The following is a 25572-nucleotide window of genomic DNA, read 5'->3' as shown; positions in this document are numbered from 1 at the left end:
TTATAAAACTGCAGAGGAAGCAAAAGCCAAATATTTGTCTTCTTTCCTTCCATCCCAATTCCTCCTTCCTTGAATGTGTTTATCTTCCAAACGTTTCCCTCGCTTTTTCATTCTTTTTAAAATATTATACCAAATTTGCATTTACAGTATGAAACGTTTATTAAGGCGCTCCAAATAAATGCGTTTCAATGGATGCAAATCCGGCTGAGCTGAGCCTACGCGCTGAGTGAGCGTGTCTTCGGTGTTCAGGGATGATGTCATGTTTTCGAAGGCAACCTGCAACATCCGGGTCTTCTCCGAGTGTTGTGCTCACCAACAGCTAACGGTAGCTAGCAAGCTGTCAAGCTGTCAAGTGGAGAGGCTGGGGCAGACGTTTCAGCTTCCCCCTGGCTTGGCTTCACAAATCCAAACGAAAACTAAAACGCTAATATATCCTCGTGATCGCCTGCTGAGAGAATGTAACGCATCAAGGTCGTACCCATAGAGAAACCTCCGCTCTAGCGCCATTTCTATGCATTGGGTCTCGTGTGACGATTTCTCTTTGCTAGTCGGCTAACCTACCCGAAGCCTGAGCCCAGCCAGAGACCACTTTCGTCGCTGGAAGTGAAATTTCCCATCATTTGTGACCGGTAGCTTCGAACCTTGGTCATTGCCTCGGCATCTGTTGCTGTCAACCACTATTTTAGACATTCGGTAAGTCATTAAATATATCTCGTTGAGCCGGTAAATCGAACGTTTGGCTAAAGCTAGCCTAGTTAGCAAGGCCGAGGGCTCTCCTTGCCTCGCGCTATGGTAGCATACCTTAGCTTAGCACAAGTTAGCTGTGAGGGACAAGGGTCAAGGCCCGCAAGTCAGTGAGGTTGCTTGTTTATTTGCTTCGCGATCTTAGACGCGCTACGTAATGGACGCACCCCATTCATCAATTTGCAATTGTTTCACACTACAGTCGTCTCAGTAGTTTCAGAATTACAACTGTACTGTTGGTGACGTGATATCTGCCGTAATCGCAGTTATCGACTGGCCAGTCTGTCAGCGAGCGTTAGCTCTGTATGCTAGTAACGGACGAATGCTTCGTCTACTTTTACATGGACTTTCTAACGTGCTGTGTTGGTCACTAAGAAGGTCCGAGATATGTTACGTCGTTTTATTAAAAATTGGATTCGCAGGGTAGAGCCGTTGCAGCACTTTCCAAGTTGAACCTGGCCAAGGCAGCGGTGAAAGGGCGTTTCAATTTAGTCCACACCAACAGTGTGCCTAATATGTAGCCAAAATATGTACACAGGCCTTCTATTTTTAGAGCAGTGCATATGCTGTCTGAATTCCGAGTTGCTAGTCAATGGAAGCAAATACGTTTAGATATTGAAAGAGATTTATGTATCTTAAGCAACATAATTTCTTATTGGAAAATATAACGTGCATCTGCTGTTTTAACACTACACACACAAGAAATATTCACATTGATATGTATTTGATTGTATTTTTTTCACTCCAAGTGAACAGTAAAATTTAGATTTATTTGTTCCAAATGTGACCCATGCTTTTTTCAAATGTGAATATGTGCTCGTCTTCTGCAAAGTTGTGAAGCGTGACTGTTACTTTTCTATTTGATTTGAGAAAGAAAAATTAAGTGGTTCTGCCACATCGATGTGTAAATATCGTATGATAGCTTTCTGATGACGTCTCCACGAAAAGGCACATTTCAGGAACGAGCGCGTCATAGCTTAAGGGCACCTTGGTAGAAGTCAGCAAATAGACTGGCATTTCAATTTTATTTCATTTTATTGGTAAATTTGTCCACCACTGTTCAAAATAGTGACCCTCCTGTTCCAAAGTCCAAATACTTTCCGATGAGATACTGCTACCTCTACACCATGCTGCTCGATTTGAATATCAAAACACATGCCCATATGTCTTCTCACAGGTTTCAAGAGGGACAAAATGGGGGCGTTTCTGGACAAACCAAAGATGGAAAAATACAATTCCCATGGTGAAGGTAACAGCCTGCGCTTTGGGCTAAGTAGTATGCAGGGCTGGCGAGTAGAGATGGAAGACGCACACACGGCAGTAATAGGCTTGCCTCACGGTCTCGACCCCTGGTCATTTTTTGCTGTATATGATGGCCACGCCGGCTCTCAGGTAGCCAAGTACTGCTGCGAGCACCTGTTGGAACATATCACCAGCAACTCAGACTTCCAGAGTGCTCTGCAAGAGGACGGCTCAGTGGAAAGCGTGAAGAACGGCATCCGCACAGGTTTCCTGGAGATCGACGATCACATGCGAAGCATCTCTGAGAAAAAGCACGGCGTGGACCGCAGCGGCTCCACCGCGGTGGCCGTGATGATATCACCGAGCCACGTCTACTTTATTAACTGTGGCGATTCGCGGGGACTCCTGAGCCGTGGGGGCGCCGTGCACTTCTTCACGCAGGATCACAAACCCAGCAACCCTCTGGAGAAGGAGAGGATCCTGAACGCCGGCGGCTCAGTCATGATACAGCGAGTTAACGGCTCCCTAGCCGTGTCGCGGGCCCTCGGAGATTTCGACTACAAGTGTGTGCATGGGAAAGGCCCGACAGAGCAGCTAGTCTCTCCCGAGCCTGAAGTTTATGCAATCGAAAGATGCGAAGGAGATGATGAATTTATTATTCTTGCTTGTGATGGCATCTGGGATGTCATGGCCAATGAAGAACTCTGCGACTTTGTCCGGTCAAGGCTAGAAGTCACGGATGATCTTGAAAGAGTCAGCAATGAAATTGTTGACACTTGCCTGTACAAGGTATGCCACGTTGACCACAAATATTGTTCTTGAATTGAGTCTCATCTTTCTGCCCTTTTGTCTTTCTTCTACAGGGTAGTCGGGACAATATGAGTGTTGTTTTAATCGGTTTTCCCGGAGCTCCAAAAGTCTCTCCAGAAGCAGTTAAACGAGAAGCTGAGTTGGACAAGTATCTGGAGTCAAGAGTAGAAGGTGGGCACAAGAATGCGCAGGTCAAATGACTTGTGACACGTTTTGGTGTATGGAATTAACTTGTGCTTCAGTTGTCATGTCAACTTAAACATTGTTCCTTTATATTTATACTTTGATGAATGACTATCAACTGTTATCATGTCAATCGTGTTTTCTTTAGCATTAGGAAGTAGCCATCGTTTTTAATTGAACAACTTGTGATTCTCGGTTTTATATTTCGTGTGACGTAACCTTGAACTGGAAGTGTTGAGTCACTTGTATCTCAAAGCTAATATCCAGTTGCTAAATACACTGTCCTCCCAGGTGCCATTTTTGGGGCTTGTTGAAATGCCACCCCAAAATAGCCCACCATTAGTTGTCATGGTAACACAAGTTGAAAAAAAAACCCTGCTTGGTTTCTTCAACCGAGTGTGTTAAAGAATAATTAGTGACTTGGAAGGTTTGAGAAATGTTCTGGTCCAATGTGATATGATACACAAACCAGTCATATTTGACCTAAATTGTCTTTGTTACTTTTAATTTGCAAATATTTATATTTCCCTCTGTGTCCAGGAAGCTTACTTGTGATTTGTGTTTTCCATCAGACATCCTCAAAAAGCAGGGAGAGGAAGGCGTACCGGACCTGGTCCATGTTATGAGGACGTTAGCGTCAGAGAGCATCCCCAACCTCCCTCCCGGAGGAGAGCTTGCAAGCAAGTAGGTGACCTTTTATGCTTAAAATAAACATAAGGCTTCACTCATTATTTGTTTTCCATCGTTTAAAAAAAAATATATATATATTTTTTTTTTTTTTTTTCCTCGACAGACGAAGTGTTATTGAAGCGGTATACAACAAACTCAACCCCTACCGAAGCGATGACACAGTAAGTATCCCAATTTGTCCCCCCCAAACTCTTTTAACACATTGAGGCTTTGACTTTGGTTGACGTACGCATGACTTTTGACGCGAGGTCGGAAACATTAACCAACTTTATGCATGTTAAGTCACACTTTTTTTTTTTTGTGCTGATACTAGATGTGAAGTGTAAAATATTACCTGAAGATCAATATTATGATAACTGTCTCATGTACAAACCTAGAATATCGTCATGTTAATTGCTTATATTTACAATGGTCAATATGTAAAAAAGTGAAATAATCTCGAAAGCAGATTGAAGAGCAAATACGTGAAATGCATTGATCAAATGATCAGTTATATTTCGATTCATTTGGTCTTGTGCCATTCGGACTACATTTTTATTCATTGCTCCTTCCAGTAAAATATAACAGCAATAGTCACATAATATCAAATTCAGTTTTTCTCAATTTGTTCAATATTTGTCAAGTTATAGTCCTATTTTTCCTGATTTGAGAAAGCCAGTTTGGGTTATTATCCCTTGTAACAGAGGCATTGCAAAGATTTGACTTTATTGAATGGATGACTCTAATTTTGCCACTTGTATTTGATATGAACATTGAGTGATGAAATCAAGTCCAAAATCTTGTTCTTGTCCTTGTTTACATTTTGCGCCGATATTATCTTTATGCTAAGGAGGTGCATTGAGTCTCAGTAGCTGCATAACATAGTAGTTCAAGTGAAGACTCTTGTACCTACCGAGCTCGACTCAACAAAACAACATTTTCTCCTTTTTCCCCCCAGACCTCCCATAATTGTGCCCCAATTTATTTTATTTGTTTATGTGTCTCTTTGTCCTGGGTGGTCGATAAACAATATTTGATTCCATATCACCGTGCGGTGATGACATTTCAATTCAAGCAGGGTCGGCCTCTTTGTGTTTGAAGCAAATGAAATGTCCTTACTTGAAAATAACAACACTTTAATCAAAATATATCAAGCGAACTTTATATTTGCTGATTTCCACAGTTGTTTGCTGTAGAAGGCAGCTCAATTATTAAAAAGTGTACTTTTTGGGAATTTGTTTTTTTATCTAATTTGACCAAAGCGATCCCTTTGTGGTCCTTACTCAGTTTGATATTTGAAACAAACAAGGAGTGCAGAGTGCACTGGTAACTTGAAGGTCTTAATTTTCCTCAAAACGCTCAAGGTTTAAAACATAAAGCGCCGTGCCGGTTTCTAAAGCAGAGTGGATTGATTGCTTGGCCCTGCCTTGGATTTAAGAGAACTTTGCAAAAACCTATTTTTGTTGGCTCTGTGGTTGGTTTTAATCTCAGCATTCTCCATCTTCTCATCAGGCTTCTAGAAGAAAAGCTTTGAACCTACCCACATTACATTTTGCGCAAACAGATCCTTGTCATAAAATGTGACGGTAGCCATGTATTTTAATTTTAACAGCATAAACCGCTAATGTTCCACTCCAGTCCTGTAGGGGGCGCTTCCCTTTTTGTCTTGTGTACGCGCTCATCTCTACTCTCCAAAAGTAGAATGTAACCCAAAAAATATTTAATGAAAATCTTTAGTCCCTGTTACTTTAACATTCAAATGATCATTTATTATTTTTAACTCAAGTTAAACTTAAAAATTGGTTAATTAAATATAATAGGGGAAAAAATCTAATAGATAAACCAGCCTTTGGCATGTGACTGTCGGCAAAATGATTGTCTTCACTTTCAAGTAAGGTTGTGGTTTACATGCCATTCATGGTTTATTCTTGTCACTTAAGGCACGTAACGTAGTACTGAGCAGCAAGGACAGAAATCTGCGTACTGCTTTACTCTCCCTGCGGTCGGTAATTCCATTCATCATCATTCATAAAAAAGAAAAACAAATAGTGGTGAGACTCGATTACAAAAAAAATCATCTAATTGGAGGCTTGATAATTAATTCCAATTAATTTCATTTCAATTTAACACTGAATTATTTTTAATTTGAATAGCTTTTGCTCAGCAAGAACCACATTTATGAATAAAATATTAATTTTCCGTCACGTAATTACATACTGTACATAAACAGTTTTTAACCAAGTGCAGTCACAGGAATATCATCTTTGTGGTTTAATAATGCAAAATCATTGTTTTCCAATATCATATAATCGATTGAATAATTGTTTCAAAAAATATTTCATTGCTGTGCTGGTTGGTTGTTAGACTTAAGCAAATGAATCAGTACAGTACATTTCGTATTCAAAATTGTTCTCCCGGTAAAAGAAAAAGTTAGTGCCTTGTCGCAAATAAAGATTTCTTTTCTGTATCTTTATTTGGATATACATATATATTTTTAATGTGAATATTGATGGAATTGAGACTCGAGTCTGAAGGGTGTTGTCCTTCCTCTCCCCCTCTTGTCAAGGACTCTGCGTCCACAGATGACATGTGGTAACACAGCGTGGCGTGGCACCACTAACACAACACAGCATAGCGTTTACAAACCACCATCCTCTCAAGACCCACAGCAGCTCAGCTCAGCCCAGCCCAGCTCAGCAGTCTCTCTTGCCGAGCTTTTGGTTTCTAAGAAGGGAATTTCATGGGAGGAAGAGGAAGAGGAGTTGCATGCACACAAACGTGGAGATAGTGCAGCGCCAGTCTACTCTGGAGTTCAGGATCCCCCCATCCAGCATCTTTGCCGACCCCCCCCCCTCACCCTTTTTGTGTTCACCCATCCTAATCTTCCCTCTAAAATCAAACATAACAAGTGAGTCCACACAGCTTCTTTTTTTTTTGGGTTCAATAATCAGCTTATGTAGTAGGGTTTTTTTTTTTTGTCGTTGCTGTAATTAATTTGATTCACATTTCCTTGTGTGCGTTTGTATATTTCAGTTTTTGTGAAGTGCAATTGTCCTGTACAAACAGCCTGTATTTAATGCAGCTTGATTAAGTTAAAAAAAAAAAAAAAGAAATGAAATGAAAAAGAGAACCTTTTTATGCACTATCTGCCTTTTTCCCTCCGCTCTTCTGGAATTTTAACCCATTTCTACATAGTGTTGATTGACTGCTCACCATGCCTCCCTCCACGCTTTTACTTTTCCTCGCTCCTCAGTTAGTCTATGCTCCTTTTTAAGAAACGGGTAAATTGTATAGTTGACAGCACAGTAAGCTCTATATCAAAACCATTTACACCCTAAGTATCCCCCACCCTGTGTGCTTTTGAAAAAAGAAAAAAAAGAAAAACAACTTGTATTTTATTTTTGTATGTGTTTTTCTGTACATGCTCCAATAATAACAGCAAAGGTGTCATTTGAAAACAAAAGCCACAATGTCTAGACTCGATATTTGCAAGTGTACGCGGGTGCTTGTGTTTATGTACCTGCAAGCGTATCCTTGTCCTTGCCACCTGCTTCACACACACACACACACACACACACACCAGGCTGCTTTTTTTTGGGGGGGGCTTACCAAGCTACAGTCTGCCCTTTCCTTATCACATTCATATTCACAGAGTGTGCATGCTCTTGTTGAACAATTGACATTTATATAGCCAAGTTTTATTGCAGTCCCAAGGACAAAGTGGGTCTGTTTCGTAGATGTCTTTCATAAATCTTACAGTGGTTTGATTTATTTTATTTTTTTCACGTTTCTCACCACGCTCTTTCAGCCTTGTGTGTGAGTGTGTGCGCGCAATCGTGCGTGCAAGCTATTCTTTCTATATTTTGTCTGGCACAACCTTTGACATTGCAACCTTTTAAATTTGTGGACATTTTTTCCTTGTGTGGAAAATTTGACTGGTCCACACAAGTCGGGGGGGGGGGGGGGCTTGGACGAACTCAGGCGTGTTTTGTCCCTCTAACAATGATTTGGTATTTTAAAGATATTCTAATTGGACTGACACTTGAGCACTGACTATTTTACCATGTGACCACATAGGATCAACTGTTGACTAAATACTTTAAAGGCTGTCTTTTTTTTTTTTTTTTTTTTTATTATTTGTGGGGGAGGAGGGCGTTCATACCAAGAACAAATCCGCTGATTGTAAAGTGTCGTCCTGGTTGTGTACAGCACCATTTTTTTTGTTTCCTTGGGGGTTTTGCTGCGTGCCCAAACCGACACGAGCCAGACAGGCTGCACAGTCCAGTTTGCTGCTAGCGCCAATGATTTGTGTGTGTTCACTTCATGTAAAACCCCCCAAAACCTCCTCCCCAACACCCCCCCCCCCCCGCCCCCCCTTCTTCGTCATGTGTTTCTACTCACAAGGCAGATACATTTCTTCAAGAGGAAAGGGTTTTCTTTCTCCTTCATTTTCTGCTATTATATGGTCTAAAATTGCATTGTGGAAATTAATGTATGTATATATTTTTGACTTTTAACATCCAAGTAATAAATACGTTGTTTGAGTTAGATTTTCTTTTTTTTTTTTTCCCACCATGGACAAAATGGGATTCTGTTTTGACTTTGGGGGTCCTTTAGGTTTGTTTGTAAAGCTACTATTGACATCCTTGCTTTCGGAAGTTCACCTACAGTTTTCTCTCAGTTACAATATAATAGTAAGATACAAAAAAAAATATATATATATTTTTTAAATGACAATCCTAACTTTAGCCTGCTTGCCGACTCGGTTCCTTCCTGAGCCACTTTCTAACCTCTGTGGTGGCTAAATGTTCAAAATGCCCATGACGTGTTAAAGTTGATTGAAATCTCACCTTACTTTTTTTTTTTTTTTTAACCACTGGTGGTGCTGTAGAGTCTATATCGAAGCAGCTACGTAGCTTAGCATTGTGTGCATAAATGTAAACTAACACAGGGTACAATTTCAAGGTGCCACAACAAAAACTAATGCGACAAGCTACTGTGGTTGTTAAAACGTATCATGTCCTGTGATTGGCCTTAAAGACAAAAAGATGATGATGACAATTGTTGCATGTAAGCAACATGGTTGAAAGGTTGTGAATAATCCTGATTATGTGGTGGCTCAGTAAAATATAAATGTTCTATACTGTGTCTCCGTCTGTGCGTGCGTGTTGGCAAATAACGCACAGTTTAAAAAAAAAAAAAAACGAGAAAAAGAATAAAACAGACTTACAATCATGACTTTGGGTGTTTGAATACAGCATTTTAATATTTGCACAAGAAATGAAACTGCTGGGCGATATTTAACTGAGAAAAGGTTACAAGACATTTGTGTTGCTACTATTGGTTTTTTTCTTTCCTTTTTTAAACACCCAAAAATGCACTTGATAGTGATTGGCAGTGAGAAGCCTTTCAGATTTGCTGATTATAATGAATGAATGACAGTGACAGTGTTCAGTATCGCTCATTTTGGAATTTAAGGAGACTCGACCGTGATACCTATTTTATGAACGGCTTTTTCATTTTATTTAATGTCAAGTTTCCATCCAGCTTTCACTCCCAAAGTCCCATCAAAAGAAAAGAAAAAAATGTTTTCACTATGAAACTAAAAATACCTAATTTACATGTATTCACCTTTTTTGTTGTATTCTCGACTTGCACAAATCATTTGATGTGTGTAGGCTGTGTAAGTTTTTTTTTTTATCTGAAAAGTTATCAAAAAACTATAAAAAAAAAAAAAAAAAAAAAAAGAATGACTACTAACCCTACGACATTTTTAAGAACTCCAATGATGTTGTGAAGTTGAAGCCTCTTTGTTACGTTTATCTCCAACTTTCCGATGCTCGCAAAACTTCAATTGCATCCATTCAGCTTATACAATGGTGTGTTAGGGTCACACTGAAAAGAAAGTACTTTTTATAATAAGAATTTTAATATTCTTTAACCTAACATTGATTATTTCTTGTAACTTTTATCTCGTATTGTATTTGTAACACTACGGCATTTTAAACAGAAATTGACCTAACTTTATGGGAGCGGCATTATAGGGCTGCACAAAATATCTATTGCGATATTGACCCGTGCAATATGCATATCACAATGACATTATGGAATTGTATGCTTTTATTCGACCCATCAGACCTAAATGTGCATCGTCATCCAATAGTTGAACATTATCGGTTGATTACAATTAACTAGCTGAGAATTCATTGATCTCACTTATTTTGCCTCATGAAATAATCAAAAGATTTAAATTATTTTATTATAAAAAATGTCATTTCCTTACATGTTAAATAATCACAATAATATTGATATAGCTCCGTTCTCATATTGCTTTTTTTTTTTTTATATATCGTGGAGCAGCAATATCAGTATTATTGCAATATGTTATCTTTTAGATTGAAATTCAATTTTAATTGTTGATCTATAAGATGAAGATTTATCAAACGTGACCCGCATCTTTTTCCACAGTCCTCCGACTGTGTCTCTCCAAGGCGAGAAGATTCTTATAAAGAGAAATGCCGGAATCAGAACACGATGACCGTATTTCATCGTATTTAAAAAAAATAAATGAATAAGGGAACCGCGATGAAAATAACACAATTAACTGACAATTACAATTTGGTTCGGCTTGAGCAAATGATTGACAATGACGGAAGGGTGCCTAGGCTACTGTGGAATGACGGACCAACAAAATTTAGTCAAAAGCCCACCTCTAATACAGTATAGAAATAAAGTACATATGTGTACGTATGTATATACAGCATACATAGTAATTACATATATGTATTTATACCTATATATGTATATACTGTATATGTGTACATATGTGGATATAAAATTTGACTTTTTGATTTTTCAGTGTGTCCCTAATGCTACATAGCAACTAAATGTTAAAGTAGGTGCAAATCAATGAGCTTGTCGTAAGCACTGATGCTTTGTGTGTCTAATCATCATAATTGCGCCCCAAAAAAAAAAAAAGTTAAAAGGTATTGACAGAGTTCCCTTTTGTCAGCCTCGGGTGATGTGTCCTCTACGTAGTCGTGAGGACGATCAGATATCTCAATTGTATTTGGGGGGCCCCTCTTGTATATATTGATGTCCCCTGTTTATGGCGTTGATTGTGTGACCCTTAGCAGCCCCCCCCCCCCTTTCCGTCTCCTCCACAAGCCCCCCCACTTCCCCAGCCTCACCGTCCAGCTCATAAGCTCACCGATTTGCCTTACCCGCTCTCATCATGTCGCCCGCCCCCCCCCCCCCCCCCCCCCCCCTCCCCCAATAGTTACTTGTTCAAGAAAGACTAAGGTACTTCGGCTCCCAAAGGGGGGAGAAAAATGACATGTATGTTAACCTTTATAAATAACAATGTTGGTTGAGATCTTTTATTTTTTTTTTTCCCCTTCCTCCTCCTCCTGTGTCATACGATAAACGCGCGTGTTTTAACATGGTGACCTCCACAGCATTGCAAGTGTCTGCTTTGCTATATTTATGAGTACATTCAAGAATAGCTTTGGAGTGCTGTAGATTAGTTGTATTGTCAATGTCAATTCAAAAGCTTCTCGGAATCCCCCCCCCCCCCATAAATTCTTAATGACTACTGTATATTTTCTATGATGTTCCCACTCCAAAAGAATGACATATGTCGGATGTAGGAAGTGTGCCGTTTGTGTTGTCAGTTGAACAAATCGCATTCCTCGCTTGTGGATCGATGCATTTCTCTCCTTTGACAGTTTCTATCCTCTTTTCTCTTTTTTTTTTTTTTTTAGCCTTTAAAGTTTGAATAAAGTTTCTAGTTTGCAGAATGTATTACCAAATAAATGGGTTGTGATCTTGTATCTCATTTCATGGCTTTTTTTTTTTTGGCAGAGGACAGAGCAGAACTAAACATACGGAAGTCTCGTGTTTTATATACACGTGCAGCTCGGTAAATTTTGAAATGTTCTTTTAGTAACTCAATTCAATTCTAACATGATTAACCCAAGCATAGTTAGTTCCTCAGTGGTTCTCTATCTTTTTAACACCAAGTCCCACCTCAAAAAATATTTGGTTCTTCATGTCTTATTATATTGACTAACACTAAAATGTAGCAAAGCGTTCATCAAAATTAGTCTGAGGATTTATTCCGAAAAGGTATATTTTAATATATAAGACACGATAACATTATGCACAGTTTGAACAGTACTGCACTTAAAATTAGGTACATGAAGAATAAATTAAAATGTACATAAAATTGAAAGGAAAACTGATCTCAATAAAAGTTTGAAAAACAAACCAAAGACTAAATGCAAATGAACATGAAAGTTAAATACAACTGAACTGTACTTCACATGCACTGTTGCATTTTAAAGTCAAAACATTTATCGATATTGTTACAGTCATTTAAAAATGAATTGGCTGATTGTGATATTTGGCGATCAATTCACTATACACTAAAAACAAAGTTTCAAAAAATTGTTTTTCAGAATTTTACGGGATTAAAAGTGCAGCCAATGAAAACACAAAGTTTATCAGCTAAAAATATTACAAAATGCAAAAATTAAGTAGCTTTCTGAAAAATGTCTACCTGTTTACCGTGAAAAGAATATTTTCTTTCAATTTCCGTAATCATGATACTGCAAAAAATATGAGGCTCATCTCCCTCATCAGAGCCTTTCAAGTTATTACAAGCCTTTTGTCCTCATCCCATCTACTTGGCGACTGTCTTTCAATTTTAGAAACCACTCCGCTAATGATTCAACCATTTTCCTCCCGCTCTCCGTCCCCTCCCTTCTCTAAACGCACGATGGTGTTGCCTCATCAGGAGTGGCGCTTGCCTTGGCCTCGGCGCTGAGTCGTCGCGGGTCACGCCGGTCCACGGCCAGCGGGATTAAGAACCATGGGAGGAATTACAGTTGAAATGTCAGCATAATGTCATGAGGCATGTTAAAAGGTCAAATGTTCAAACGATGCTCAGTGGTAAACAGTTAACAAATCAGGTAGCAAGCACTTGGTTTGCTGGCTCTTGGATCCAGCAGTAAGATGGATATATTTATCTACCGGATGAGGTGCATGGATAAATCCCTTCCACTTTTCTGTTGGCATGGCATCTTCCCAAAATAAGAAGCATCACCTGATACCTTGCATGTTTCTCAGTTTTATTTGCTTACGTATTAGCGCTGCCAAACTCCCGCTTCCACCTGTGCACCTCGACTAATGCGAGTATCATCAAAAGCGGTTGACTCGTCATCCGTCTGCCTTTGGTTCAGTTCATGTCATGCTCTGTTTGTTGTGGATGGAGAAAAAAAAAAAATCTGATAGACTAATGCATCTGCTCCGTAACCGTTTGAGTCGAGGATTGTCAGGACACACCACGTTATGGTCTGGGTAGTCTTTGAGTGCTTTGAGACAAAGGTTCAATTCATTCCAGGATCGCCCCAAACAAAACAATCTTTTTCTGAAAAAAAGATAAAGCTTTGATATTGTACTTAAAAGAAGTTGAATACTATGAAGTGATAACGCCATAGGCTCATTTGCTTGTGTTTGGTTGAAAAATACATTTTAGAATGAACTTGCTACACATTTAATCCCGATTGTGATATGAGAGGGAAAACAAATAATCACAATTATTTTCCAGACTTGTTCATAACTACCTTATTGTGTTTTATTATATCATCTGTCTACATGTGTTGCGCTACCATTTGTGTTCAAATATCTGTCGCTTAAACTAATTCATGACGTCAATTGTCTTCTGCTAACCTGCCCGAAGCCTTTTTCCGATTAATTCTTTATTTTTTCCCAAACTGCTGTGTTGAGCGCTGATGTCCCAAGTAAGCAAAAAAATAAAAAATAATAATCATCTGATGTTGAAAAACCCATTAGTTGGATGACTCTTACTCACCACTGTAGACGTGAATGTACGTCATAGCTGAGACAACAAGCCCCACAAGGTCAGAATCAAGAAGCAAGTACGACACCCCCACCCCCAATCCTCCATTTGCTCTTCTTGTGAGTTGTTGCTTGAGGTGCATATGTCAGAAGGGTGGGCAAGCTTTTCTCACTTGGCTGCAGTGATTCAATGATTAGAGTACAAACAAGCATATCAAGCATGGCTGACATGCTCCCAACAACGCCCCCAAAGATACCTCCAGCATGCTGCTGTCCCCCCTTGTGCACGAGGTGACTTCCACAAGCCGCTGCCCTGGGAATCCTCATTATCTTTCACCTCTGAGACACGACGCACACTAAATGAGGCGGGCTCATTAAGCGGATCCGCTCGTTAGCATCGGCACCTTCGTCCGTTTCGAGCCTGTATCGGCATTGGCGTGGTGTCCTCTCAAATCCTTCGCGCTGACTGGAAGATTTAGGATTAATGTCAACTCCTGCCAGCGGGTCATCTGGGCTTTGGCGCCGGAGCTGCGGAATTTGTTGACAGCTGCCCGCCATCACCACCACCACCACCACTCGTGTCCATTGCTCACGGCTTTTGTGATAGGCAAGATGTTGAGCCCATCACCAAGTCAATGTAACAATTTGCAACGAGGCTAGAAATGAGGACAAATAAACACAAAAAATACCTCCAAAATCATCAATGTTGAAATTTAATGATCATGTTGATATGAGCAAAGATGAATTTTTAATGTGCAAAGCAGCCAGACGTTTTTTTGTTTTTTTTTTATATATATGTTCCACATGTTCTGTCGATATGATCACACTCGCCCTCTTTACCCTTTCTGTGGTGGCATCACAAAATTCTCCCAAAAGTCCAAATTGTTTCTCATTTAGGGCTTTGACATAGAAGGTTCTAGTGTACAACAAACTATGATTATCATTATGGAAGTCTTGTGATGTATTGTGACATTTTGGATTGTGCTGCTTCCACAAAAGCGGCGGAGGGCCTCACAAAAGGAGGCGGCATTGTCAGCTGAAGGGCAAGAATGAGATGAAATGCAATTATATGCTGAATGACATTTTCCAACAACCTCGTCATCTTTTGACAGTATAGGTGTTATTGTCTGGAGGCGCTCCTAAAGGCGTCACACTATTTATGAACCTTTGTGGCCATCTTCTGTCAATCCATAGCAAGAATTTTCTTCATCTATGTGTGCAAGACTATGTATTGTCATTTACTATATTGATGTCACTGTTGGAAAATTGTTTTTCTTTTTCACAGCTTTTCTAATCTCCAGCAAGATGGAGTGTCTATCTTGGCTCTGTTGCAATTTTCGAAATACTTTTTTCTATTGCTGTATTCATTTTACCTCCTCAACACTTGAGTTATCTTTTTATGTATGTACAGGCAATGTTCACCTCAGACAGACCTCACATTTTATACTCTTGTCTACTGGAGGGATTGACTTGACAAAACTTAACCAATTATTAACCAAAATGACCATTTTTGGGTTTACAATAAAGGTTTTGCTTTTATAGTGGGCACCAATCATATGTGGATTTTTGCACTTTTGCCTGATCCCTATCTGCTGAAAATGGCGGGGTGCCACTGTTTTTGAGTTGTAATATCGCCATTTACCACTAGATGGCAAACATGGCTTAGTTGCACCAGCACTATACTGGCTTCAATGTGAGTAGGCCTTATCATTTTTGCAGTTTTGGAATGACACGCAGGACCAACATAATACCTTAATAATATTTAAGTGTTTTATTTTTGAATGATTTTTGTAAAAAAAAAAAAAAAAAATGCATAAAATGAGGTCTTTTATTTATTGTTAGTTTGCTGTTGGAGAGACTTGTGCCGTCCTTGAATTGTAATTTTTATGCAAGACGGCACTGGGAAAAAAAAAAAAAAATAGACTACGTGGTTATTTTGTTTATTGTGTCAAACCATTTGTTGTTAAAGATTGGATCTTTTTTCATTTTTTTTAAGAATTTCAATTATGAAAATTGAAATATATTAAGAGCGCATGTTTTGTTCATATTGAATTTTTTTTGTTATACTTCTGCTTAGGAAATGTGGACCCCGGTAGCAAAGAAATATTAGCTAGTAAATTGAGTTCATTCTTTTCTGATTGTGTTAAGGCGTTGCTCTCCTTGCCCATTCACCATTGATGCCCTCGGACCAGACTGTGTGCATGATGTCTGCAACGTGTCAGCATGCGGCCCAGTGGTGATTGAGTCATTGCCCGTGCATGCTTCCACTTGACTCCATCTCCATCGCTCAAATTCACCTCCACCCTGCTCTTCTCCTCCCCAGGATTCCGACATCCTCTTCTTCCGTGGTTTCAGCTAAAACAGTGACAACCAATCAGGATGTTCCGCAATCATCCATTCCCATCACTTCCTGTCGTCGGTCCATTTACACATCTGCCATGACATTCAGCATTTCATCCTTGTACTGTATCTTTTTTCCATATAAACATCTACCATGACATTCAGCATTTCATCCTTGTACTGTATCTATTTTTTCCCCCACTCAAGGATACTCACTGTCATATTTTTCCGTACACCTGCACTGTCGCTATGAATGTGATTTTGTGTGCTTGCATTCACTCACCTGTTCTGATAGGCTGCTTGCTCATGAAAATTTTGGGTAGACAGAAAGAAATGAGCAAAAATGGTATCAAATTCAACTTTGGTGGAATTGAAGCTTGCATGTGTGTCCGGCTGCGACTGATAGGAAACCAGTCGATAGATTGATGTTTATTGTGATTATAATTTGCAGCAGTGTCAATTTTACTGAGATTGTTTCCTATATCAAAAAAAATTGGGCATCATCTTTGTAACTTAGTTGTATTTCTATTGTGATGCAGGTGTACCTAATGTTGTGACCAGTGAAGTGGATCGCTGCAGATCAATATTCCAAACACTGGCTTCAATTCTGGCTCCAGTACTGTAAACTAAAGTTCTTCTCATTCAAATGAAGACTTTTGAACTTGTAGGCCAGACAGACTTGAGTCATTATATTATTTTTTTTTAATTTATTAAAATCATGTCATTTCAATTCAGGCAACTCAAATATATGAGACTAGTCTTGCTCCTGTTCAACGTGATTCATTTCACTCCTCTCATGAGATGATCTTATATTTATGTATTTTATGTCACCTGCTAAATAAATGAATTAGGAACCATTAATTAAATGCTGTGTTGGAGCAGGAGTTCAACTCAAACTATACTTAACAGCTATCTTATCCATAAAAAAAAAAAAAAGTACTTTCCACCCCCGCTTTAACGTAAAGCCTTTTTTTCCATTTCGTTGGATGGTTTTGATCTGTAGAGGATTGATGGGAACATCTTATTCGAGTGTGTGTGTCCTCATATAAAACCTTGAAATCAATCTGTGTATACTTGTGTGTGATTTCAGCGAGGGATGAGACGAGGGGGAACTGTCTAGTGGTTAAGCTTTTTCCACACCTAGATTTTGTGGTGTGAAAACACATGATAATATAAATATTATTCATTTGCAGGAATCACTTTGGGTATATGCAATTTTGATTGGTTATCATGATGTTGATCGTATTAGTCATGGGGGAAAAAAAAAATCTTAGACCACATTCCGTTTTAACGCCTGGTTTCACTAAATCATTTGAGTAATAGCCAGAAAAGAAAAATGCCTAAAAAAATGGATGGATGGATGGATGGATGGATGGATGGATGGATGGATGGATGGATGGATGGATGGATGGATGGATGGACGGACGGACGGACGGATGGATGGATGGATGTTAAAACATTGCACTGTTAATATGTAGCAATTTGCATAAGCAGCTGGTTAGCAATTTGGTTCATTCATAAAAGAAATGAAAACGAAGCAGCATCAAATGTTCATCCGACATTTGTTTGTTGCCTTACAAATAACATTTGACCCTGAAATGCTTTTTTTTTTTTTTTTGGTAGGCAAGATGGATAAATTCATATTCGTATGCCACATTGTCTGTTTTGTTTCCGATAAACAAGACGTAAAATATTGTCATCTATTCTTCATGATTTATGGAGGATAGCGTGCATCGGCAAGGAATTCATCAACATTCAACATACAGCCTCATAGAACAAGAAGGCCTTTTCTTCTTCTAGAAGCAGCAGTCATTAAGACATCTATGACTTTCCTTCCCAATCATTTTCTGTTTGCACAGGGAAGATTACTATAATTTGACCACTAGCTTCTCTGCCTCTTTTTTGGGGGTGATGTCCAATGTGAGGAAAGCAGTGTTTTGCCTAAAGACTGCTGCTATTGCCCCCCCCCCCCATCCTAGTTTTGCACACAGCAACACAATTCATCAACAGGTGGGGAGGAAATATGTTGTCCCTCAGCTGAAGGATGTTGGAGAAACAGGGACAAAAAGTCGCTAGCAAGAGGGCATTCAGCCCCTCAGAAGGACTTCCTCACTCAGGACAGAGGAGAGGGAAGTCTTATAACAGCTGCAGCAGTCTTAAGACGGTTTAATTAATGCCTGCCTTTATTTGACTTTTTTTTTTTTTTAACCTTTTTCAATTTGTCTGCTACCAGGAGGCAAACATGCAAGGGCTACTGTTGTGAAGCCAAAGATGGCATTCGTCTTAGAAATGAATATATTGTGTGAATAAAATTGGGAAGTCAGACCAAGCAATTTAAGTGCTGTGTTTTATAATGTTTTTTTTTTTCCTTTAATCTTTTTGATACTTTTCATTTAAGAGTTGGGATACTTGGCCTTGCCATCAGCAATATTTTATATATATATATATTTTTTTTTAACATCAAGCCTGGATCCCCTTTGACTGATGTTTTATGTTAAATATGCTTTTTGTGGAATGAAAGGTATTTAATCAAGATTAACCTTGATATTTTTGTAGTCATTGGCCCTCTTTGTGAGATTTCATTCTATACAACAGTCCCACATTGCTATCTGTGCCCTGGTGGAAATATTTTTGTAACGAGTTGGAGAAGAATTTTGATTCCATTTATTTATTTTCATTACTGCAATGTACGGAATGTCAAATGCCAAGATATGTATGAGTAATTTGGAAAGCACTCATTTGTTTGCTATTTGTAAGAACTTAGTTTATTGGTCAAGATGTTCCAATGTTTGTGTAAAACAGGGAATCTTCACTCAGGACTTTGAAAAAAAAAAAAAAAAACATAACCCCATCCTGTTTATTGTCATGGCCAAAAGTACTCAAATTATTTGCAAACTCCCTTGCAGCAGCACTTGCGCTTGTTAATGTTCATTGATGGCTTTCAGAGCGCGGCACACTCGAGGGATCCTCACATTGTCTGCGGCCAAAGTACTACTTTCCTTGGGTGGTCCCACTCGTGGTAATACACTCTGCACTTGTTGATTTACGCCTCACGGTTCAACTGCTGCCAATTAACGTGAAAGGAAAGAGAAAGGAAAGGGGGAGGAGGGATGACGGGAAATGGACCTGCAACAGCCTGCAACAGCCGGTCGGCCTTCCGGAACCAGGTAGGCTTTACCGAACCCAGCTCAGGTGGAGCGATGTCATTGCATATATTTATATTCGTGTCATTTCATAGAAAGAAACGCCAGTTAAAAACGTTGCGCGTCATTGACGTCATTAATCGGTTGTCAATTACTGTGCACGGGACTTAATGCTTTATGTTCGAAATGGAATTGTTTGCATTTGCAAGGGCGAGTGTGAATGTTTACACAGTATGATTGAATGATCTAGATTTCATTTGTAAACGTATTTTGCACACCCGATTTTTTTATTTCTTTTAAGACTTGTGTTTTTTTTTTACAGCATTTATTGATAATGCAACACACTGTCCGTTTGTGTAACTTGTGACATGTTTAATTATATTAAATCAAATTTTTTCAGCTCATTAATTAGTTTGTGCTAAAAATCAAACAAAACCTAGGAACCAAAAAAAAAAAAAAGATCATTTTTCTCTATCGACATGATACAATTGCTTTTCTAGTGGTCGACTGTGAGCTACTTTTCAAGATAGTGTACATTGACGAGCCTCTACGGGAAATAACTCCCACTCACTAGACATATGAAGGACACTACAAAATAGCAAAGTCACTTTCTCGTCTTGAAAATGATTTCGAACAGAATATGAAGTTGTTGGTGTTGTTAAATGATTCCACGTACAAGCCATTGGTTGCATTTGCCGCAAGTGGAATCAGCAGCTGCCTGCCGAGGTCGCGAACTATTGCACGGTTCTCCGTGACCTTGTCGAAAGCAATCACCACGATAAAACACGCCTATAGTTTTCGCCTTCTCATGTTAAGACATAATCTCTCTAATTGGTGTCAGGGTTGAGCTTCTTATGGTCAAAGCTGTGAGGATACCTCCAGACCACATGACGCGCTGACACTTGAAGAAAACAAATAAATGGAGCAGGGAACTAGAGAATATTGTTAATCTCTTTTGTGAGTCTTTGCGGGTGGCGAGAGTATTAGTGCATTAGTCCGGCCTTCGAAGCACTTCAGCCTGACGGGATCCTTGGACTTAAGTCAATCCCATCTGAGCCTTCTTATTAAAACATCCTTTATACACCTGCCTGATTCCAACAATGTTGACCTAATAAAAGAAATGTGATCCTTTTAACTGCCGCTAAACCGAAGTTTCAGCTATTCTACGGACCAATGATTGATTAGTCAAGTCATTGAGTGCGCTTTTGTTGTGTTTTCTACTTAGCCTGCTTTGGAGTGCTTTTTTTTTTGTATTGAGTTTTTTCGCATCAGTGAATATCAGCACTTTGATTTATTAGGTTATTTAATTCTGCAAACAAGCTGCATAGATATTCTCATGTGCTGATTTTTACCTATAAATGCTCTCTAAATGGAATTGAATAAAAATGTACTACTTTAACGTCGTATTCACTCGAACTATTTCTTTCGGTCTGAATGCATTTTGATATCATTTTGAATGTGCTTTTAACTCTTTAGAGTCAGCACATAATAAAATATGTTTTAATCAAGAATCTCGATATATATCTACATTTTATTAATGCTCACTTTTTTTGTGTAATTAGAACAACGTCTCCCTTAGGTAATAATGTGAAAAGAATTCATCTGTTCCACATGAAACTTTTCTAAACATATTAGCCAGTAAATTGCTCTATTTTACACCATCAAAAAAATCAATTCTGCTCTCACCTTTTCCTTTGACATCAATTATAAAGAACGCACAGCGAGAGGATTACGACAAATTTGACTTTCGAATAACCTGATTCCAATCAATTATCTATGGAAGCGTGTAGCTGCCAATGTGGAGGAAAACTTTTTGACTGGCAAATAGGTTTGTGACGAAATAGCTTTTTTTTTTTCTTTTTTACTTGCACAAGTCAACACCCTCTGGCATTCTAGTAAAAATGCTACACATGTAGCATTTAGCTCCAAGTACATCTCGTTCTGAACTATTTGAAACGTACACCCAACTACATTGGAATATATTTGCCAGTAAAAAAACATTTTACTCGATAATGGCGGCATGCTTCCGTAATTATGAGACCGCAATAATAGAGACAGCTTTCAGTAGAGCAGTCCTGCACTGCTCAATAAATGACTACTTGGGTTTTATTCAACAGTATTCCCTTTGTGAAGGCATCATTTTTTTTTTTTTTTAAACCTGATTAAATGCCTACATTGGATCTCATTAGATCGCGCAAATCATAATAATCCTGCTACTATGTGTTTGTCGTCAGAATTTCAGAAGAATTTACAGTCTATTGATTACAACATAAAATAAAGATTGCCTTTGTATATTTGAGCCTTTGCACTTGAGAAAATTCCATCATGCCAGTGATGTACAGTGACAGACGGAACAATTAAATGCTCTTCCACTAGATGGCAAAGATTTTAATTTCCAAATATTATAATATATGCCTTGAAGGAATAGTGGTGTGCAAACACTGATCTATGTATACAGTATTCAGCTTTAAATACAGTTTCTAAAACATGAGCAGAGATCATTCGTGTTGCCAGCATTCTCGAGAGGCCACCACTGATGGTCAGGGGCACACAAGCCGACTTAATCGGGCCTCCGAGCGTGAATGCGCCTGAATATCAGTGGGCTGATGTCCGCCCTCTGTCCTCTCACCTGCGACCTCTCGGCAGACTGATGCTTTGTCCGCGGGCTTCCCGACGAGAACCGCGTACCCTGACTTCAAGCAATTAAAGCCCGTGAATAGCAATCTATAGGGAGCGTGACAAGAAAGCCTTGGAGAATTCAAAAGAGACGCCAGCTTTTCGCCACGTGAGATTTGTAGGCATTGCAGGGAGATTAGCGAAAGTTCAGGAAAGATACAAATCATTTTCAGCGCTAGGTAACATTAGGTTAAGATTTCCTGTTGCGCAGTTTGCCCATCAACTGAAGGCATTATAGAGAGAAAAAGACCAAACTTAATGAATAGACGTTGATAAAACAGGAAATAAACGTCTAAAAAGTGCAAGTAATGGCTGAAAGCAAATGGGCCAATGGGCGCCCATTGAGGTACTCTTTTGGGTGCTAGCCCGTTGCTCCCACTAATGGTCTGTTTGACTGAAGTAGCACCAGGAATGCTCACCCTCCCAATGCTTCCCAACTCGGGGGCACGCATGGCAGCGCTCCCATTTTTGTGGATGTGTTTGCCTGGCTGTCATTCTACTTTCCAGAGGAGAAAGAAAGGAAAACTCATTCGAACAACACTCGCCCATCCTGTAATGAACAGGGACGACATATTTATGTTTTTTGCCAGAGAACACTTGAGAGACAAGAGGGGTTTAAGTAAAGAGAGCCTGGGTCTTTTGGGCCATTTTCAATATTTCCCCCCTTAGTGGCCCACAGGGCAAGTGAGGGGTTGCTTCTTTACAATAATCAGGTGACCAGGGGGAAAATAGTGTGGCCTTAACAAGCCCAAATTAAAAAAGAACATCATTTTCATTATGCAGTCAAACACAATTACAAGCAAATGTTTTCTCTGTGGAACTGCCCCTGCTTTCAGGGTCTTTGTCCCGGGCTCCTTAGTGTGTGCAGAGAAAGGACCCGGTGGTCAATGGGCAGCTGAGTGGCGTGTTCAGCGGAGGCCCACATCCTTAGCCCCCAGCACAGAATGCGTTTTGTTCCAAGAGCAAGCCGTACATTGGGAGCAGATTTGTTGAATTAGCGAGCACAGCGGGAGACGGGGAAGCAAAGGCTAAGCGATGGGGACGACTTGTTGCTAGGTGACTGACACACAACTGCAGGATGCCACTTTGTAGAGCTTGGCACGCCTTGTCTCTTTCCCTTTTTCCTTTTTTTTTTTGCCACCCTCCTCCAGATAACACAAACATTTTCACGTTAAAAATACAAACGGAAACTACTCACACTTACTAACTTTAGAAATCTTCTGGCTAAGTAATATCGAGGAGGGGGAAAAAAAAAAATGCTTCCATGAGCAAAATAAAGGTGCATTACCTTTACTTTATGTGATATACTGGTTAGCATCACATCTGACATCAGACATTAGTGTCATGCCGACACCCTGTGCTATCAGCAAAAAAAAAAAGAAAAAAAAAATAGTTTTTCCTGAGGCTTTTAAGTGACACACAAGGTCAGCCGGGATTTATGTTAACCCCCATCCTCTTATAAGTACTGCTGCCGCAATTTTTTTTTTTTCAATGACATTGTGTACATGTGTATATATATATATATATATATATATATATATATATATATATATATATATACAATGACATATATATTCTTTTTTTTTTCTCTTCAATTGTCTCGCCTTGACATACGTGTCTTCTCCTTAGCATTAATACTATTGTCAGTCCATTGTTCTCACGTAGACGCATGTACATACTGCTTATATTAATGTCATCCTTTATCAGGTATCAGTCGGCGGATCTCGTCTCTCCGTGAAAGGAAACTATAATGCGACACCCAATATGCAGCGTATGAGACTTCCATATTACTCACATCTCTCGCCTTTGCGAGTTTCACAATGAGACCTTTATTTCGCTTTGGTCTCGCGCCGTCTAATAGTGCGAGCTTGCCCGAATAGGCAGTAGAAATTCAGGCTTGGTGTCGCTCCTATTTGAAGCCGTGCCTGAAGGTCAAAACCACATCCACCCCGATGAAAAATCCATTGTTGATTTGAATCCCCACCTTGTGCCGCTCTAATCCTTTTCACCAAGGAAGCATCTTTACTCCTTTGTGTTACCTCTGGCTTATGAGAATATCAGGGCACACCTGTGTCCTGAGAAAAATTCCCCTGCCCTCTGTAAAGACGTATTATTCAGTGCAAGGCCATGTTTCTAAAAGCATTTGCAAGATTGCAAATGGTCCTTCAGCCAGGCACAAAAAGAAGAAAGATACTGTTTACAATATTCTCTATTCCTGTGTGAAACCTACAAAGGATTGCAAATACAATTTCTGCTTTACGTTTGATAAATAGCCTGTTATGCTATAGCATGGATAGTGAATGAAGCAATGTATGTCGTGGTTTGCTGAGATGCACTCTGGACGGATTCTTATTACTTTATTTAAAGTGAACACGATGGCCTTGCAGACAGTAATTTATTTGGACTCGGTATTGCTTCGTTTCTTTTGACCGCTGCAGATCTTGCTGCCCAGTTTTATGCACAAAAGATTCATTTGACAGGAAGTATGCTCCAGAATGAATGAATGAATAAAATAGGTTGAAGTGAGATCCACAGACCACTTTTTTTTTTTTTTTTTTAGACCGAGTACAATTACTTTCGTTTGAGTATTTGCCACTAGAAAATTTTGACAATTAGATCTTGTAAGCAATTTTTCTTTATTGTTCTTTCGTTGAACTTTTCGTTTTTCTTGTCCCACATTTGACCTAAATATAACCTTTTGTGGTGTTTCTGAACACTAGGGGGCACTGTGCAAAAGTGTGTCGATAAGATACCAAGTAGACACGAGATGAAAAAGAATAGTTTTAGGAATATGGCCGCCCTCTGAATATAAAGACAAAAAACACTTCCTCTTGAGAATGCTGCAAGTTATGAACAAAAGTGGCCAACTTTTCATCATCCACAAGTGGAAATCTTGCAGTTCCTTTTCCTGTAAATGCTACACGAATTTCCAGCCAGCGAGTCTTTCTCAACCGCATGCCTCTCGCTGCATTCAACGTAAAACCAAAGAGCTGCGAGCGAGCCGCTTTGTGCTACACGCCAAGAAAACAGAGCCCTGAGAATCAAGTTCCTTGTATGTGAGCTGATTGGGTCCACTGCCACATCGCTTTGGCTAACTTCCATACGGTTGCCGAGATAAGACGGTATTAACGTCGTCTCATCTCTGCTTTCAGTGTTACAAAGTCTTTAATGACTTAAATGACTGGAATGCACACGAGGTGATTTTGTGCTATCAATCTCTTTTGATACATTCAGTTTTTACCTCATCTTTTTTGTAGCAACAAATTTCAGCCTTTTCCTGGCTTGAAAATTATATTCAGTGGAGGAAATTCTGCCTGGTGTGATTTGAATATCAGCAGATAGCAACATCCCTTCTGCAGGCCCGGATGAAAACTCCAAATGAAAACTATCGATCATAACTGAGATGCGTTTTCCTGTCGAAATCCTGCACTCAGGTGTCGTACAGTTTGCTCATTTACACTGACCCCAATCCTCAGCACATCCAATGATTTAATCTTCCCTGGCAGGAGGACCCAGAGCAGCCCCCTCCAAACATGCATTTTTAATCAGTATATTAAGATGTCACATAACAGTCTGAGCTCATCATCTATGCCGCCGGTCATAGCACGTCGTAGGAGTTGGGCTATTTGGAGCACGGTTAGACTCGGTCGCTAGTATCCGCTTGAGAACCACGACGGGGAAAAACGGAGCTTTTCACGAGGGTCACGCTGAGATGAAACTCGGTATGAGTTTCTTAAGAAGCCATCGTGAGTCGCCGCGGAGCCACAAAGAGAGGAGATCATCTGACTCATCTTCTCAAGGTCTCCAAAGTCTCATCGCGCAAGACTGCTGATGCCAAGCAGTACACTGCGTAGCCCGCACGCGAATAAATATTTGAAGATGTGTTAGTGGCGAAAGCGAGATG

The 25572-nt window shown here is 39.5% G+C and overlaps 1 protein-coding gene across 3 annotated transcripts; it reads left to right on the top strand.

Annotated features, from left to right (window-relative positions):
• The first annotated feature begins 232 nt into the window (after window positions 1-232).
• On the top strand, window positions 233-17049 carry ppm1aa (protein phosphatase, Mg2+/Mn2+ dependent, 1Aa). Of its 3 annotated transcripts, XR_015068322.1 has the most exons (7): window positions 233-693; window positions 1922-2775; window positions 2850-2967; window positions 3552-3663; window positions 3773-3830; window positions 15658-15745; window positions 15833-17048. XR_015068322.1 is itself a non-coding variant. In XM_085931760.1 (6 exons), exons 2-6 carry the CDS (start codon window positions 1939-1941, stop codon window positions 15685-15687), a joined length of 1155 nt encoding a protein of 384 aa, XP_085787886.1. In that variant the 5' UTR covers window positions 233-693; window positions 1922-1938; the 3' UTR covers window positions 15688-17049. The 3 variants fall into 3 exon arrangements, 2 of the variants coding, with proteins under 2 accessions (XP_085787886.1, XP_085787885.1); XM_085931760.1 differs by having other exon boundaries at window positions 15658-17049; XM_085931759.1 differs by lacking the exons at window positions 15658-15745; window positions 15833-17048 and adding an exon at window positions 6215-8884 and having other exon boundaries at window positions 238-693.
• The last annotated feature ends 8523 nt before the right edge of the window (window positions 17050-25572 follow it).

This window comes from Syngnathus leptorhynchus, chromosome 15, assembly GCF_054491065.1.
Source record: "Syngnathus leptorhynchus isolate UIUO chromosome 15, UIUO_Slep, whole genome shotgun sequence".
Taxonomy (NCBI): domain Eukaryota; kingdom Metazoa; phylum Chordata; class Actinopteri; order Syngnathiformes; family Syngnathidae; genus Syngnathus; species Syngnathus leptorhynchus.
This window is presented reverse-complemented; position numbering and strand designations above follow the sequence as displayed.

Coding starts and splice junctions, on each gene's coding strand:
- ppm1aa (XM_085931760.1), top strand. CDS start 1,939: ATGGGGGCGTTTCTGGACAAACCAAAGATGGAAAAATACAATTCCCAT. Junction 2,968..3,551: donor TCTGGAGTCAAGAGTAGAAG/GTGGGCACAAGA, acceptor GTTTTCCATCAG/ACATCCTCAAAAAGCAGGGA. Junction 3,831..15,657: donor CCTACCGAAGCGATGACACA/GTAAGTATCCCA, acceptor GATTGTGTTAAG/GCGTTGCTCTCCTTGCCCAT.